Source organism: Acanthochromis polyacanthus, chromosome 14, assembly GCF_021347895.1.
Source record: "Acanthochromis polyacanthus isolate Apoly-LR-REF ecotype Palm Island chromosome 14, KAUST_Apoly_ChrSc, whole genome shotgun sequence".
Classification (NCBI taxonomy): domain Eukaryota; kingdom Metazoa; phylum Chordata; class Actinopteri; family Pomacentridae; genus Acanthochromis; species Acanthochromis polyacanthus.
The window spans coordinates 2,934,551-2,952,045 of record NC_067126.1 but is presented as its reverse complement, the minus strand read 5'-3'; the positions used below and the strand labels follow the sequence as shown (position 1 = coordinate 2,952,045).

Here is a 17,495-nt window from a genome sequence, read left to right as displayed (position 1 = left end):
ACAACACAACTACACAATAACACAAAAACACAACTACACAACAACACAACAAGACAACATCACAACAACACAACTACACAACATCACAACAACACAATAACACAAAACCAAACCACAAAACAACTACACAACAACACAACACAAAAAACAGCTACACAACAACACAACAAGACAACATCACAACACAACTACACAACATCACAACAACAAATCAACACAACAACACCACAGCACAACTATACAATAACACAACATCACAATAACACAACAACACCACAACACAACATCACAACAACAACACAACAGTGTTTTAATGCTCTTCAAACTGTACAGAAACATTCAGATCCTTTCATTATTACAGTAGAAGTTCTACTAGTGAAAGTAATTAAAACTGTGAGTGTTTCACAGTGAACACTTCTATGAACTATTATTACTTCTAATGCATCCATGACTCTTTTTGGTGGTTTTTGGCTCATTGTGGTTACTTTGTGTCTCGTTGTGGTCGTTTTGTTTCTCTTTGTGGTCATTTTCTGTCACTTTGTTGTTTTGTGTCTCTGTGTTGTTGTTTTATGTGTCTTTTTGGTTGTTTTTTGTCTCTTTGTGGTTGTTTTGTGTGTGTGTGGTTGTTTTATGTCTATTTGTGATCATTTTTAGCGTCTTCGTCATTTTTTTGTTGTTGTCTTTTGTGTATTTGTGGTTGTTTTGTGTCTCTTTGTGTTTGTTTTGTGTCTCTTTGTGGTAATTTTGCATTGTTCCAAGTAATTCTGTATCACTTTGTGTTCATTTAGTCTGTTAGCAGTAGTTTTCTGTCTCTTTGCAGCGTTCGTTTTTTTCATTTTGTGTCTCTTTGTGTTTGTTTTGTGTGTCTTTGTGATCATTTTGTGTCTCATTGTGTTTTTTGTGTCTCTTTGTGTTTGTTTTGTGTCTCTTTGTGTTTGTTTTGTGTCTCTTTGTGTTTGTTTTGTGTGTCTTTGTGATCATTTTGTGTCTCTTTGTGTTCATTTAGTCTCTCAGCAGTAGTTTTCTGTCTCTTTGCAGCAATTTTTTTTTCATTTTGTGTCAATTTGTGTTTGTTTTGTGTCTCTTTGTGTTCATTTTGTGTCTCTTTGTGTTTGTTTTGTGTGTCTTTGTGATCATTTTGTGTCTCTTTGTGCTTGTTTTGTGTCTCTTTGTGTTCATTTTGTGCCTCTTTGTGTTTGTTTTGTGTCTCACTGTGTTCATTTTGTTTGTTTTGTGTGTCTTTGTGATCATTTTATGTGTCTCTTTGTGCTTGTTTTGTGTCTCATTGTGTTCATTTTGTGTCTCTTTGTGTTTGTTTTGTGTGTCTTCAATACATCTGGAGTTTCTTTTCCTTCCTGCTGGTATTTTGGCTCATTTCCTGACTTTGGCGGTCAGATCTTGTGGCCGGTTTGTGTCGACGTCCGGCATTCTGCTGCGAACATTAATGGGCCGATGACGGATCAGTGGATAAAACGTCCATATCAATAAGAGTTCACGGCCGGCGCTCACAAATCTGCCTGCTGGGACTTTTGCAGTGATGATTCAGGGCTTCTGCTGTGAGACTGTTGGCAGCGAGTCCAGAGATTTAAATCCTGCTCTTTGAACAAACAGCTGAAGTGAGGTTTATAAAGCGCCACCGGCCGGCCGCTTCCAGAGCGTTTTCCTGAGGCGACCTGCTGCCAGCTGCCTGCAGGATGAGCAGTAAGGTAAGGAGCCGCCACCGCCTTCACCTGCACACAGCTACCTGCTCTGACCTCACACCTCTGCTCTCAGATCATCTTCTACGAGGACAGGAACTTCCAGGGTCGCTACTATGAGTGCGACACCGACTGCCCCGACATGCATCCTCACTTCAGCCGCTGCAACTCCATCAAGGTGGAGAGCGGCTGCTGGGTTCTGTACGAGAAGCCCAACTACAGCGGCTACCAGTACGTTCTGACCCGCGGAGAGTACGCCGACTACCAGCGCTGGATGGGCTACAACGACAGCATCCGGTCCTGCAGAACCTTCTCCTACGTGAGTACAGAACCGCTTAGAACCCACAGAGTCAGGTGTGAGGTCTGTGGGTGGAAAATACAGAAAATAAAACAGAAAACAGCCACAAAACGCTCATCAGCGTGGACTTTACTGCAGAAAAATACTCAAAAGGTCCAAGAGATTTTTCTACAACAATTCTTCCAGGCAATAGATAAAATATTACATCATTTATGTGAGAAAAAATGCACAAAATAAAACAAAAACAACAATTAAAAAAATCACCCATCAGCGTGGATTTTACTGCAGGAAAATGCTCAAAGAAAACAAAAAATATTTCAATAACAATTCTTGCGGGTAAAAAAAATGGATCATTTATGTGAGAAAAAATGCAGAAAATAAAACAAAAACAACCATAGACAAATCACTCATCAGCGTGGATTTTACTGCAGAAAAATGCTCAAAAAAATCCAAGAACTATTTCAAGAAAAACTCTTGCAGGTAACAAAAATAAAATATTAGATCATTTATGTGAGAAAAAACTTATTTGAGCTCTTATATGAGTGTTTAGATTTTTTCTTTAGTTTGTGCAATGTGCGGAAAATAAAACACAAAGCATCCAAAAATGTTCATTAATGTGGAATTTTAATGCAGAAAAATGCTAAAAAAAAAAACAAAACAAAAACAAACAAAAAAACATTTCAAGAACAATTCATGCAGACGAGAAATAAATTATTTGATCATTACTGTGATAATAAATGCAGAACAATACGTTTTGATTAATTGTAGATTAATTAATGCCATTTTTGATAATATTTGGATAAGTTTTGAGATGTTTTGGATTACTTAGTTTTATTTTTTATCATATTTGGACACGTTTTGAGTAATTTTGGACTAATTTATGTATTTTTTTTTATAATATTTGAGCATATTTTTAGATATTTAGGACTAATTTCGAGTCATTTAAGGCATTTCAATACCATAAGTTAAACTTTTATTCATGCCACAGTGAGGAACTCTTCAGTCTAAAAGCAGCAAAGGAATAATTCCAGAAATATCAGTAGAAGAACAAACAAAACTATATATAGAAATAATGTATGTGTAATGAGCGGATTTAAATGTGAAGTATGGAGTCCTGTAACGATGACCTGGATGCTGTGAATAATGACGGTTTGCTCTGCGTTTCTTCTCTCTTTGTTTCTCGTTTGTCTGGTTTTCCTCCTCCAGACCAGCGAGGGTCCGTACCGCATCCGGATCTACGAGCGGCCCAACTTCCAGGGCCAGATGATGGAGTTCAGCGGCGACTGCGAGTCGGTCCAGGATCACTTCCGCAGCCGCGACATTTATTCCTGCAACGTGATGGACGGATACTGGACGCTGTACGAGCACCCCGGCTACCGCGGCCGCCAATACTTCATGAAGCCCGGAGAGTACCGCAAGTTCAGCGACTGGGGGGCCACCTGCGCCTCCACCGGCTCCTTCCGCCGGATCACCGACTTCTAGTCCTCCACCAGGTCCTCCTAGTCCTCCTCCTGGTCCTCCTAGTCCTCCTCCTGGTCCTTCCGGTCTTCCTGGTCCTCCTCCTAGTCTTCCTCTTGGTCTTCCTCCTGGTCCTCCTGGTCCTTCTTGTCCTCCTCCGGGTCCTCCTAGTCCTCCTCCTAGTCCTCCTCCTAGTCTTCCTCCTAGTCCTCCTCCGGGTCCTTCACCGTGTTTTAAATAAACGAGCTGCTGCAGACCAGAGTGTTGCTGCTTTCTGCTTTCTGGGTTCTGAAACTTTTCTAACCTGATTAGAACAAAACCACACTAGAAAGTCTGCAGTGATCCAGCAGGGAGCAGAACGTTAAAGAAATATCAGTAGAAAAATAAACCACATCAGCGCTAGTTCAGATGGTTTCTGAATGGAAGTAATAATAATACAGTCATTTAGGGCATGTTTCAGCATTTTCAACTCATTTTCAGCTATTATATGTGAATGTAGCCTCGTTTTGAACATGATTTTAGTCATTTTAGACTCATTTTTAAGCATTTTGGACATGATATTGACATTCTGGACTAATTTTAAGTACTTTTTGACAACATTTGTGTCATTTTGAGACAGTTTGGATTAATTTCAAGTCAATTGAAGCGTTTTGATGAAGCAGGTTAAACCTTTATTAATCCCACAGTGAAGAAATCTGCAGCCTGACAGCAGCAAGGGGAACAGAACAGTACATTTAAGAAATATCAGTAGAAAAATACAAACAGAAAACCAAAAATACACATATCTAGTAGCTCAGGTTGTGCAGATTGCTCTGGATATGAATTACAATACAACACGGATTCATTCATGACAGGTCTTATCATTTTGGACAATTTTAGCATCTTTGGGGCATATTTTAGTAATTTTGGAAAAGTTTTCTGGCCACATTTTTAATGATTCTGTAATCATTTTGAGTCATTTTGCACAAATGTGTGTAATATTTGACAAGTTTTTTGACATTTAGGGAAAGTTGTAATCCTTTTTTTCAGCATTTTGGACTAATTTTGAGTTACTTTGAGCATTTGATGCCATAGGTTAAACATTTATTCTCACTTAAATAACAATATTACATATAGTAGATCCTTTTATGACAAAATTCCTCATTTTGGATGAATTTTGAGTAACAATAATCATTATGCATGGAACGTGTCCCAGAACATGTTAGCTTAACCTTTTTATCTGGTAGAAGAAGAAGAAAACAGTGAATCACATGGAACACTGGAATTAACATTAAACAGTTTTCCTGAAGAATGAGCAAAGCTATTTGCTCTCTTCTATTTTTATGATTTTCATAACATTGTCAGCCTTGATTGAATGATTGTTGTCAGCTTTGTTAGCCTGTTAGCATCCTCTTAGCATCCTGCTACGCTCGATCTCAAGTAACCCTGTTGTGTATTATCAAGACAAATTCTTTTAATTTTTTTGATTCGTTCATATTTGACCAAAATTACTCCTAATTTGCCCCAGAACTTTCCAAAAAAGACTCATGATTTGTCCAGAATAACTCCAATCTTGACCAAAATGACTCCAAATTTGAACAAAATTACCCGAAAACTTTCCAAAAAAGACTCAAAATTTGTCTTTACATAACTTAAAGTTTGAGCAAAATGACTTGAAACTGGTCCTGGACTACCCGTAATTTGTAGAAAATTACCCCAAAAACTTCTCAAAAAAGACTCATGATTTGTCCAAAGTAACTCAAAATTTGACCAAAATGACTCATGCTTTCTCCAAAATAACTCCAGAGTTTTCCAAAATGACTCTTGACTGTTTTCCATCAGTGGTCAGCAGTAACAGCTAGCTAAATATCTAGCTTCTACTGCTGAGAAAAAGCTAGCATTAGCATGGATTAGAGTAGGGTTAGCAACAACACAGAAAACATGGAATAAAAACGAGCCAATCAATACCTATTATTGATCAATGTGGAGCAGAACATTGGGAAGGAGAAGGTTTAGTTTTCAAACATTTTGAAGAACAAATGTCCTCCAGTTCTGGAATGATCCAACAGTCTTTAACACTTAGAACAAACTTAACAAATAAAGCAAAAATTCATTAAGCTTAGCATCTTCAGCATCAAAAACTTAATTTTCTGCATCTTGGTGAATTTTTTATGAACCTATTTACTAATATTCTCCACTAAATTCACACTAAAGCATATAAATCAAAGCGTAGCGGGACAAATGTGGCTTTAACTCCATGTTTCCCTCCCATCCGATGGTCGTCTGAGCTCTCTGTCCATGTTTACTGCTGCTTTCCTCTGAATACCCTGAACTGAGCCTTTTATCCAAACAGAAGAGCTTCACTGGTTCCTGCTGGAAGCTGCACAGAGTCAACAACAGCAGAAGAAGAAGACTCCTGTAGAGTCTGTGCTGACAGCGGCCTCATTAGAATAACAACACAGAGGAGCAGATATAACGACGACGAGGCCTTTCACAACCACAGGAAGCTCTGTAGACCAGCAGCAGCATGGGGAAGGTTGGTGCTCAGTTAGCCTGGAATGGAAGAAGAACATCCTTTAAAAACCCATCAGGGGGCAAAGTAGAGCACAGAAATGGAGGAATAAACTAGAAATACACAGAAGTATAGTGTTCTTTTTAGTACTTTCAGTTTTATTGCTGTTGTTAGCGTGATGCTTCCAGAATTATGGATATCATGGTTTATTTTGATACCGTAGCTTAAACCTTTATTCATCCCAAAGTGAAGAAATCTGCAGTCTAACAGCAGCAAAGGGAACAACTTATCAATAAAATATCAATAAAAACGAAAAAATATACATAAATACTAGTTCAGGTTGTCCACATTCTTCTGGATGGGAATAATGGATTCTTTCAAGACATATTTCCTTATTTTGGTCAAATTCGAGTCACTGTAAGCTCATTTTTAATCATATTCGCAGTTTTATTGCTGTTATGAGCGTGAAAGAATCCGTCAGTACCACTGATACGTGAAGTACTGTTACTTCTAGAACTAGGACTTGTATATATTTTGGATTATTTCTTTCATTTTCGTGTTGATATTCTTTGAAAGTTTGCGACTTTGCTGCCGTAATGGCAGATTAGTAGAATATCTCTATTGTCATTGCGATTTACAGTGAAATGGGTCATTTTTTTTAGCGAGTGGTCAATAACTACAAAGATAATTAGTAGGTAAAGAGCTGGGAAGGCAGATGTCTTTCTCGACTGCCTCCAGCTCTGTCCTGTACCCTCACCCTGACCAGAGGCAGATATCCTGAGACATCTGCCTCGACTGGACAGGGTGAGGGTATAGGACAGAGGTCAGACAGAACAAATAACTTCCTCAGTCTGGGATTAACAGAAGCTCATCTCATCTTAAATACTCCTGGTTTTGTGAGAGTCCTCGTTTTTCTGCTCCTCCAGATCATCTTCTACGAGGACCGGAACTTCGGCGGTCGTCACTACGAGTGCATGAGCGACTGCGCTGACCTGCACTCGATGTTCGACCGCTGCCGGTCCATCCGGGTGGAGAACGGCATGTTCATGGTGTACGACCGGCCAGGCTTCACCGGAAACCAGTTCTTCATGAGGAGGGGCGAGTACTCAGATTACATGAGCATGACCAGCATGAACGACTGCGTCAGGTCCTGTCGCTTGATCCCTCCGGTAAGACCTCCGGTAAATGATAACGCTGAGTCATCTCTGGGTGCTTCATACAGCAACTTACAGGATTATATTAGAGAGAGAAAGCAAACAAACACAATTCATCCCTTTGAGCATCGCATTGGACCAGAACCAGGCTCAGGAAGGCAGACGTCTGCCTCGACTGGTCAGGGTGAGGGTAACGGAGGCCAGACAGAATTAAGGTACAAAATTAGTCACTAGATATATAGACTCTTAATATTCTGTATTCTTAAAATACACAAAACATTGTGTGAAAACATGTAAATAAAAATGAAATTCTTTATTTAGTGGATGAAACTGCTGAATAAAATTCTTAGACTGTAAATACATTTCTAAAGTTAGACTCAATTAGTGACAAAAAAGCTTCGGTTCTGCAATTTTACATCAATAGAAACACTTATATTTTGTAGATTTAAAGATACCTTGTTCATTTATAATCAAAAGGTCAAGTTCCAGTCTTTATGCTAAGCTAGGCTACATGGCTGCTTCTCAGAGCATATAAACACGTTTTCCAAAATATTGAACGATTTGTTTCTACAAATCTGACTGGCATGCTGCCCTCTTTGACCTCCTGACCTCTGACCTTTGACCCATTAACCTCTGGCCCACTCACCCCTGTGACTTTGACCCTCTGACCTCTGACCCCTGCAGTACAGCAGCAGCTTCAGGTTGAGGCTGTTCGAACACTTCGACATGGCCGGTGAGATGATGGAGCTGACCGACGACTGTCCAAACCTCATGGACCGATTCCACAACTCCAACTTCAACTCGTGCAACGTGGACGGACACTGGCTGCTGCACGAGCAGCCCGGCTACAGGGGGCGCCACTACTACCTGAGGCCCGGAGACTACAGGAGCTTCAGCGAGTGGAACGCCATCAGCTCCAGGATCGGCTCCGTCAGGCGCCTCATGGACCTCTAAAGCCGGAGGACGTTCTTGTCAAATGTCTGCTCTTTGCCTTGTTTCGCTCGCTGAATAAAGTGGCGTCGGTGCTCAGGTGTTTTCGCTTCTGTTCCTGCTCTCTGCGCCTGGAGGCCATGTTTTCCTGGGAGGAAGTGACATCATCGTGGCCTGGTGTCCTGACTGTGATCAGAGGCCTGAATGAAACACTGAGAGCACTGACGGCGTTCACAGCCAGACTCCAGTGTTGTGTGTTGTAGAGCTGGTCTTTAACCTCCTAAATGAGCCCTGAGTCCATTTAGAGGCAGTTCTGGAGCTTTTGATTCTCTGACATGAACTTCATCTGCAGTTCTAGTCACTGAAACCTGATTGTGGGGTCTTTAAATATTCATTCTGATCAAAAGCTGCAGCACAGACTCTGATTGTGCTTTATGGGACGATATTCTCTACTTTTACATTGATGCTCCCCAGAATGACGCTCTGACACATTTTAGCTCATATTTACACCTACAGCAGCGTCTAAACACGGTGCTCTTATTTGGGCATGAGTCAGTTTTTCCACCAGAGGGCAGCGGCAGAGTTCAGGTAAAACTGAACTTGTTAAATTCTCATTTGTACCACTCTATAAAACACAGTAAACCAGACACAGTTTGATGTCACAGCCTCAGACCGCTCACACAGGATGAATCATAACATCACCAACTAAACGCTGTGCTTCTGAAAAATGCCTTCTGAGTTCTGTTGTAAAAAACATCCTCACCAGGAGCTGCTCTGAAGTGGAAATCCTCCACATGTGTGATGATGAGAGAAAACAGCGGGCCTGTCAGCTCTCACCTGTACAAACATGAGCACAAACGCCAAAGATTCCTGCCGATTACAATATGAATGACACATGCAGAGTCTGCGCTTCACATTCACTATATATGTGCCAGGTGGAGTCTTCAGAGAGCTGGATGGATCACAGGGCAGCCGACATGGGGAAGGTAAACACTCACCATGCTGCTGTGTGACGCACAAAAGGCTTTTACTGTGAAGCAGAAAGGCCTCCAGGCTTTTCTTGAGTTATACTTTCAAATGAAAAGATGAAGAAGCGGCGGTTGTTTGGGCTGAGCAGACTCACAGCGTGATCGATGAAACGTGTGCTTTCAGGTTATCTTCTACGAGGACAGGAACTTCTCCGGACGTCGCTTTGAGTGCAGCAGCGACTGTGCAGACCTGATGTGTCAGCTGAGCCGCTGTAGCTCCATCCGGGTGGAGAGCGGCTGCTTCATGATCTACGAGAAGCCCAACTACAGCGGGAACCAGTACTACCTGAGGAGGGGCGAGTACCCCGACTTCCAGCACTGGATGGGGGTCAACGACTCGGTCAGCTCCTGCCGCTCCATCCCAACGGTGAGAAACCACATCGCAAACACACCACAGGACACAACTGGAGGACATCTGGGCTTCTAGATGTTTGAAAAATCAACCTTCTCATTTCCAGTTTTCTGCTCCATATCAATCAATAATCTATCAAAGGCTTTATTGACTCAGCTTACACATCAACGTAAAATGAGTTCAAAATGATGTAAACTTTATCCAAAATGATGTGAAGCTGTCTAGATTTTTTGGAAACTGAAATATTTGTCCAAAAGATGCTAGATCTGTGCAAAATTCTGTCTACAATTATGCAAAATATGTCTAAAACGACTCAGAATTAGTCCACAAGAGGCGATATTTACCCAAAATGATGAGATACTTGTCTAAAATTATGCAAAATGTGTCCACGTCATGAGAAATTTGTCTAAAATCATTCAGAATTAGTCAAAAAAAATGTGGAAAATATCTCTAAAATGATATGAAATTGTCAGAATTTTTCCAAACTAAGATAAGATTTGTTCAGGCCAATGTAAAATGTGTTCAAAATTATGTGAAATTTGTCTAAAATGATTCAAAATTAGTCCAAAATAATGCAAAAATTGGTCCACATGATGGGATATTTGTCTACAACGACTCAAAATTTGATCAAAAAATGTGGAAAATGTATGTAAAATTATGTGAAATTCTAAAATGTTATTATTTCATGTCGTGGCCTGAAGTCACTGAATCTAGTTTTAAGTTGAAATTACATAAAATATTAATCATCAAAGGCTTTATTGGCTCAGCTTCCACATCAATGGTATCATCTTTATTCCATGTTTTCTGTGTTGTTGCTAACCCTACTCTGATCCATGCTAACGTGATCTTTTTCTCAGCAGTAGAAGCTAGATATTTAGCTAGCTGTTACTGCTGACCACTGATGGAAAACAGTCCAAAGAATGAGTCTGATCCTGATAATATGAGGTAGAGAGAGACATTCAGTCAGATATCTGATTTCTGTCCTCATGTGTCCAAAATTACAAAAAAAACCAAACAAACAAAAAAAAAAACAAATTACAAATTAATTTGGACATTTTATTCTCATTTTGGACAAATTTTAGTCACATTTTTTCCCCATTTTGAACAGTTGTCGAGACATTTTATCCAGATTTTTGGTCATTTTGTGCAAACTATTAGTCACATCCTATCATTTAGAATGTTTGAGAATAATTTGATTTACTTTGGACATTTTTTTTCTCATTTTGGGGAGATTTTGAGACATTTTGGTAACTTTTTCAGTGATTCTGGACAAATCTTGTTTTGCTTTGAGTATTTTTTGTCATTTTAAATCGGTTTCGAGATATTTTGGACAGGTTTTGTACAGATGTTGGATACACAATTCTATTATTTGGGATAAATTTGACAAATTTTGGACAAATTTGACTTATTTTGACATTTGTTTTTCGCCATTTTGGACAAATTTGAGTAACTTTTTGAACTATTTTGGCTATTATTTATTTGAGTTATTTTACACTTTTTGTCATTTTGAGGAGATAATGAAAATATGAGTAATAGAAGAAAGGACATAGCTTTGCTCTATCCATTTTTTAGGAACACCGCTTGACGATGTTAATTCCAGCATTTCATGTGATTCACTGTTTTCTTCTACTGGCTAAAAAAGTTATGCTAACATGTTGTGTGACGCACGTTCCATGTATAATAATTATTATTTAAAATATTATGTTGATTAAAAAATGTTTCCACAATTACAAGAGACATCCATAAAAATTTTAACCACAAAAGGAAATTTGAACTTCATTTGAACTGTTTTATTAGAGATTCAGTTTGGACATCAGGGCGGTGGACAAGAGAAAAATGTCATTTTAGGGGAACTCTTATTTGGTATTCTAAATTATTTTTAAAAATTCTTTTCTCCTAGTTTCTTTTTTTTTTTTTAGATTTGGTCTCATGAGAAGAACATTTACATAACAACTGCAGGTTTTAGTCTTTTCTACATGAATTATTTGAAATTTGAAAATGTCCTCCAGTTCTGGAATGATCATCCGGCTAATATCCAGCAAACATCCAGCTAACGATGGTTTTGTCTTTAGAAGGATGTAAATCAACTTTAAAACACTCGGCAATGTTCTGGAGGTTTCTACAGAATCCACTTAAGTGTTTTGTTTTTTTCAGGGAAACTGTTGGTGATTTTTGTTAGTACCTAATTTTTGTTTTTACCCTAAAGACATTAACGTGTCACTATTGGTAACAAAGTCTACAATGGCTAGCAGCTCCATTAGCCTGCTTTGAGCTAAATGCTAACTTTAGCAACAATGGTTAATGTGCTCACAATAATGATGCTATCATGTCATTACTGTTAATTGTCTTTTGGAATAACTTATGCTTAGAAATATTTTCTAATTAGTGAGATATACTTAAAAATTTGACCTAATTTCTTTCTGTTATTTCTCATTAAAGAGACGCTAGCTCAGTGTTAAGTTAGTGTTTTGAAGTTTTACTGTTTTTTGCATAACAGAAATAGTAAAATCTCAGGATCTAAAGACATAAAATGTGTTTCTGTTTGAGACTTTACAAATTCTACTGTACGATATCCGCACCAAGAGGCCGTACTTAACTAAAGTTAGCATGCTAATAGCTACAACGTGTTGTTTCTGTCGATTCTCTGTAAGAACAGTTTATGCCTATACAGGAGGTCCTCGACTTACATCGGAGTTCTGTTCCTACGGTGTGACGTAAGTCGATTTTAACCGTAAGTCGGAACTGCGGTGAAAATGTAAACAAAGCCGTTATGTGCATCACGATATCGATCAGTTTACATATTTATACAACTACAGTAACGACAGTCATTGGCTCACACTGAAACACAACTCGGTAGGAAAATACCATCCATCCATCCATCCATCCATCCATCCATCCATTTTCTTTTGCTTATCCGGGGCCGGGTCGCGAAGGCAGCAGGCGAAGTAGGTTGTTCCAGATGTCCCTCCCCCCAGCGACACTTTTCAGCTCTTCCTGGGGGATCCCGAGGTGTTCCCAGGCCAGGCGGGATATATAATCCCTCCAGCGAGTTCTTGGTCTACCCCGGGGTCTCCTCCCAGGCGGACGTGCTCGGAAAACCTCCAAAGGAAGTCTCCCTGGAGGCATCCGAAATAGATGGCCAACTCCTTTGCTTGGGGAAGCAATGCAGACCACTCCAGTGCGTGCTGAAGGTCACGGTCTGAGGACACCAATAAAACCACATCATCTGCAAAAAGCAGAGATGCGATCCTGAGGCTCCCAAACCGAAAACCCTCCCCACCACGACTGCGCCTTAAAATCCCGTCCATGAAAACCACAAATAGGATTGGAGACAAGGGGCAGCCCTGGCGGAGTCCAACACCCACCGGAAACATGTCTGACTTAGTGCCGAGTATGCGGACACAGCTCTCACTTTGGTCGTACAGGGACCGAACGGCTCGTAGCAACGAGCCGGGGACCCTATACTCCCGCAGTGCCCCCCACAGTGCCCCTTGGGGGACACGGTCATAGGCCTTCTCCAGATCCACAAAACACATGTAGACTGGCAGGTCATACTCCCATGACCCCCTCAGCAGCTCCGCAAGGGTAAAGAGCTGGTCCGCTGTTCCACGACCAGGACGGGATCCGCATTGTTCCTCCTGAATCCGAGGTTCGACTATCGGCCTCCCCTTCCTGAGGCGACGAACGGTTTGCCAGAACTTCCCCGAGGCCTACCGAAAGTCCTTCTCCATGGCCTCCCCGAACTCCTCCCACACCCGAGTTTTAGCTTCCACAACCACCACAGCTGCCGCTCTTTTGGCCAACCGGTATCTGTCAGCTGCTTCGGGAGACCCCCGAGCCAACCAGGCTCAAAGTGTCTCCTTTTTCAGCCTGACAGCCTCCCTCAACGCTGGTGGCAACCTTATGCTCGAACATGGTGTTTGTTATGGCCAAACCATGACTAGCACAGAAGTCCAATAACTAAACACCACTCGGGTTCAGATCGGGCAGGCCGTTCCTCCCAATCACCCCCCTCCAGGTTTCTCCATCGTTGCCCACGTGAGCACTGAAGTCTCCCAGCAGAACTATGGAATCCCCGGGTGGTACCCCTTCCAGGACACCACCCAGAGACTCCAAGAAGGCGCCCGCTCCTGCCTACTGCCCGGTTGACATAGCACCCGACCCCGACTTCCTGCCCTGTAGGTGGTGGGCCTACTGGGCGGTGGTCCCGTGTTACTTCTTCGGGCTGTGCCCGACTGAGCCCCACGGGACCCCAAGGCTCGACCACCAGACGCTCTCTTGCGAGCTCTCTCCCTAACCCTAACTGTATTTTATCATGCACACACGCTCACAGCGACAGTACTAATATGTTATTGCTGAATAGATATAATGTTAACTATATTCACCGTCTTGGTTTTAGCATGCTAACATGGTGACAATACCGGTGTTAAACAGGTATAAAGTTCACCATTTTTGTTTGAAGTGCTAGTACGCTAACATGCTCACCACAACAATGCTAACATACCAGTGTTAAACAAGTGTAATGTTTACCATCTTCAACATCTTAGTCTGGTGTGTTAGCATGTTCATGTTTATGAATTATCACTAGACACACAGTGCAGTCGAGGCTAACAGGATTAGCTCTGCAGGCATAAAACAGTGATGGACGTTTGCAGGATTATCCTGATAGAGACTTGAATGTGTGAATCAAATTTTGGAGAAGTCCATCCAGCGTATAGATTTAGTCTCTGAGATTAGATAACTAAAATATACTCTGCCGTTCAATAGTTTGGTGTTATTTAGAAATGTCCTTATTTTTCAAAGAAAATAAGTTTTCTTCAGTGAAGATAGCATTAAATGAATGATAAATCCAGTGTAGACATTGTTAATGTGGTAAATGACTATTCTAGCTGTAAGCGGCTGATTTTTAATGGAATATCTCCATAGGGGTACAGAGGAACATTTCCAGCAACCATCACTCCTGTGTTCTAATGCTACATTGTGTTAGCTAATGGTGCTGAAAGGCTCATTGATGATTAGAAAACCCTTGTGCAGTTATGTTAGCACATGGATAAAAGTGGGAGTTTTCATGGAAAACATGGAATTGTCTGGATGACCCCAAACCTTTGAACAATAGTGTATTTTGTAAAATGACTGCTATAAAATGTATTGTAGACATTAATAAACCATTAATGGGCATGTTTAGCTAATACAACATGCGAATAATAATAATATAATTAGGAAAAAATGTATAACTCTGGCTGCATTATTAATTCATTCTCCTTTTCCCATCTTTTACCAGGACCCCGGTTCGTTCAACGTGCGGCTATACGAGCGGATTGAGTTCGGTGGTCAGATGATGGACCTGGTGGATGACTGTCCCAGCGTCATGGACCGATTCCACATGAACGACATCTTTTCCTGCAACGTCACAAATGGAAACTGGCTTTTCTATGAGCACCCAAACTACCGCGGCCGGATGTACCTAATCAGACCCGGAGAGTACAAGAGGTTCAGTGAATGGGGCGGCAGGAGCGCCAGAGTTGGATCCATCAGACGCATCATGGACTATTGACCTGCTCTGGAGGGTGTTTTGGAAAGACTTTATGTTGCGGTAACAGCCTATGAGACTATAGTAAACTAGTGTACCTGTGTTTTACTGACTGACTGTCCTGAAAAGCCTTATAAATATTACTCAGAATGTTCTTTGATGTTGAGATTTGGACTCAAAAAAGGAACTCATCATGAAACACTCACCATCAACAGCACAATCAACGCATTTCTTGAGTTGTTTATCATCTCTCACCACTGTAATAAAGCAATTGTAAAATGGAGTCTTCACAGTGCATTTAGTTGTAAGGAGGATGTCAAACGTTAAAAACCACTGCATGAGTTGTGCATACTGCAGCCTTCAGGACAAACCTTTAGGTTGAATGTCTGACCTGAAATTTATCATAGGTTTGTGTAAATCTTTCGCATCTTGTGCCACATCAGGAATGATATTGGCCCACATCAACAAAAAAGTTGCTAGATTGTGCAGATAATCATGCGTTGGCCTGATTAGATATCAGCTTAATCCTGCTGATGCTGTGCAGGACTCCCTCTATTGTATCGCAGCATTTTCGGGAGGAAATTGTGATGAACATGGAGAAAGAACAATAACTCATCACACACCAAGAGTCATCTATACATAAACAGATTTTTCCCACCCACGCTCCCCTGATCCACCATCAGTGTGGGGGATATATTTGAATGACAATACTTTATGCTGTGCAATCACACAGCTGCCCTTTCTTTCTTTTTTTTATAAAGCACAGTGGCTTGGCTCAGGGACAGCACTGACTGCTAATGCAGACTGATGCCAACATGGGAAAGGTAAAGAAAGTAAAACTCTCAGGTTTAGCCAAGCTTTCTGCACACTGGGATGTGTTGAGGAGTTTGTGGATCTTTTGCTGCTGTGTTATAGATCTATGTTGCTTTCCCAGATCATATTCTACGAGGACAGGAACTTCCAGGGTCGCTACCATGAGTGCAGCAGTGACTGTGCCGACCTGTACACCTACTTCAATCGATGTAACTCCATCCGGGTGGAGAGTGGCTGCTTCATGGTGTACGAGAGGCCCAACTACATGGGCAACCAGTACTACCTGAGGAGGGGGGAGTACCCCGATAACCAGCGCATGATCGGCATCAGTGATGGTGTCCGATCCTGCCGATTGATCCCTCAGGTAGGTCATAAAGATGAGATTTGAGAAGTAGTTTCAAAGCGCAATGCAAAGACCTTTTTTTGAAATGTTAATAGGTTGTTTTTTCTAAATCAGCAATAAGAAGTTGGTCTAGTATGTTACTAATGAGGAGGTCAGAGGAGGTAGTAACAGAGTTTTTGCTGCTGTACCAGTACCGAGGATCCTACAGGATGAGGCTTTATGAACGATTTGACATGTCGGGTCAAATGCATGAGCTGGTGGATGACTGTCCAAACGTCCAGGACCGGCTCAGCGCTTCCGACTTCAACTCCTGTAACGTGATGGATGGACACTGGCTGATGTACGACCAGCCCAACTACAAGGGCCGAGTGTACTACCTGAGGCCTGGAGAGTACCGCAGGTACAGCGACTGGGGAGGCGTCAGCCCGAGAGTCGGATCCATCCGGAGGATCACCGATTCCAACTGAAGTCAAGACTCTGTAACTGTCTGTTCCCTCAATAAACCTGCTTAATAAATACTTCATCTGTCATTCTGAGTACTTCTTCACCACTACGCTTCATTACTTTTTGTAAAATACCCCTACATTTAGATTGGAGAGTGCAGATTTCATCTTCCAGTTACAGAAAACAGAATACCTTGTGTCTGGCAGCTGTGGTTAGCTTAATCTCCTCTACGGTCAGGGATACCATACCGGACAATGCCAGTGTTGCCCTCTCCCAGTTTGTGCCCCCAGTAGGATTAACTGGTCTCGATGTTGGCAGAATTTATCTATATGATTAGTGTTGAACACTGTATAGAGAGTGTCAGTGCAGACTGATGGACAGTCAGCTGAGTCTGGACAGATGTAATGAGTTCAAGTCCCACAAAAACGCATAAATATGAAAGACTGACACTGACTTAATAAAGCAGGACACATAAATAAAAAGCACTTTATTTTAAACATGTCACAGTATAAACTAATGCTAGTCAGATTACGTTGTTATGACTGACTCATACCTTAAAATATCTTAAATCACACCGATACGTAATGCCAGTCACACACTCCATTAGAGCTGTCTTAATGTTTCTGGAAAAACAAAAGCTGACAGAAATCTTCTAAACCTGCTCTGGGACAAATATCAGACAAGTCTGAGGAATCTTTAATAGGAAAACTGCCACAGGTATTGTATGTAACTAAATAACATGAATCACACAAATCAGTCCTTTATAGCACTCAATCACAAATCAGAGTTTACATTTTAAGATTTAATACAGAACTAGAGATTTATGTTCAGACACAGGATGGATACTGAGGCTGGATAGTTTCCTACGTATCCTCTATACCTCTATAAACCCTTTAGATACAGACAAACCTCACATACCTTCAATTTGAGATTTACCAGAGCAGTATGAAGATGTTA

General features: G+C 41.1%; 4 protein-coding genes across 4 annotated transcripts; all 4 read left to right on the top strand.

The window, feature by feature from the left end:
- The first annotated feature begins 1,585 nt into the window (after positions 1-1,585).
- Positions 1,586-3,709, top strand: LOC110969167 (gamma-crystallin M2-like). Its single transcript, XM_022219211.2, has 3 exons — positions 1,586-1,706; positions 1,774-2,016; positions 3,202-3,709. The coding sequence occupies exons 1-3, from the start codon at positions 1,695-1,697 to the stop codon at positions 3,475-3,477; spliced, it is 531 nt and encodes a 176-aa protein (XP_022074903.1). The 5' UTR covers positions 1,586-1,694; the 3' UTR covers positions 3,478-3,709.
- Positions 3,710-6,311: 2,602 nt separating this feature from the next.
- LOC110969171 (gamma-crystallin S-1-like) lies at positions 6,312-8,054 on the top strand. Its single transcript, XM_051959383.1, has 3 exons — positions 6,312-6,361; positions 6,660-7,113; positions 7,783-8,054. The coding sequence occupies exons 1-3, from the start codon at positions 6,312-6,314 to the stop codon at positions 8,050-8,052; spliced, it is 774 nt and encodes a 257-aa protein (XP_051815343.1). The 3' UTR covers positions 8,053-8,054.
- A 951-nt stretch (positions 8,055-9,005) lies between these two features.
- LOC110969168 (gamma-crystallin M2-like) lies at positions 9,006-15,221 on the top strand. Its single transcript, XM_022219212.2, has 3 exons — positions 9,006-9,014; positions 9,181-9,423; positions 14,690-15,221. The coding sequence occupies exons 1-3, from the start codon at positions 9,006-9,008 to the stop codon at positions 14,960-14,962; spliced, it is 525 nt and encodes a 174-aa protein (XP_022074904.1). The 3' UTR covers positions 14,963-15,221.
- Positions 15,222-15,707: 486 nt separating this feature from the next.
- On the top strand, positions 15,708-16,612 carry LOC110969170 (gamma-crystallin M2-like). Its single transcript, XM_022219216.2, has 3 exons — positions 15,708-15,762; positions 15,873-16,115; positions 16,286-16,612. Exons 1-3 carry the CDS (start codon positions 15,736-15,738, stop codon positions 16,559-16,561), a joined length of 546 nt encoding a protein of 181 aa, XP_022074908.2. The 5' UTR covers positions 15,708-15,735; the 3' UTR covers positions 16,562-16,612.
- Positions 16,613-17,495: the final 883 nt, after the last annotated feature.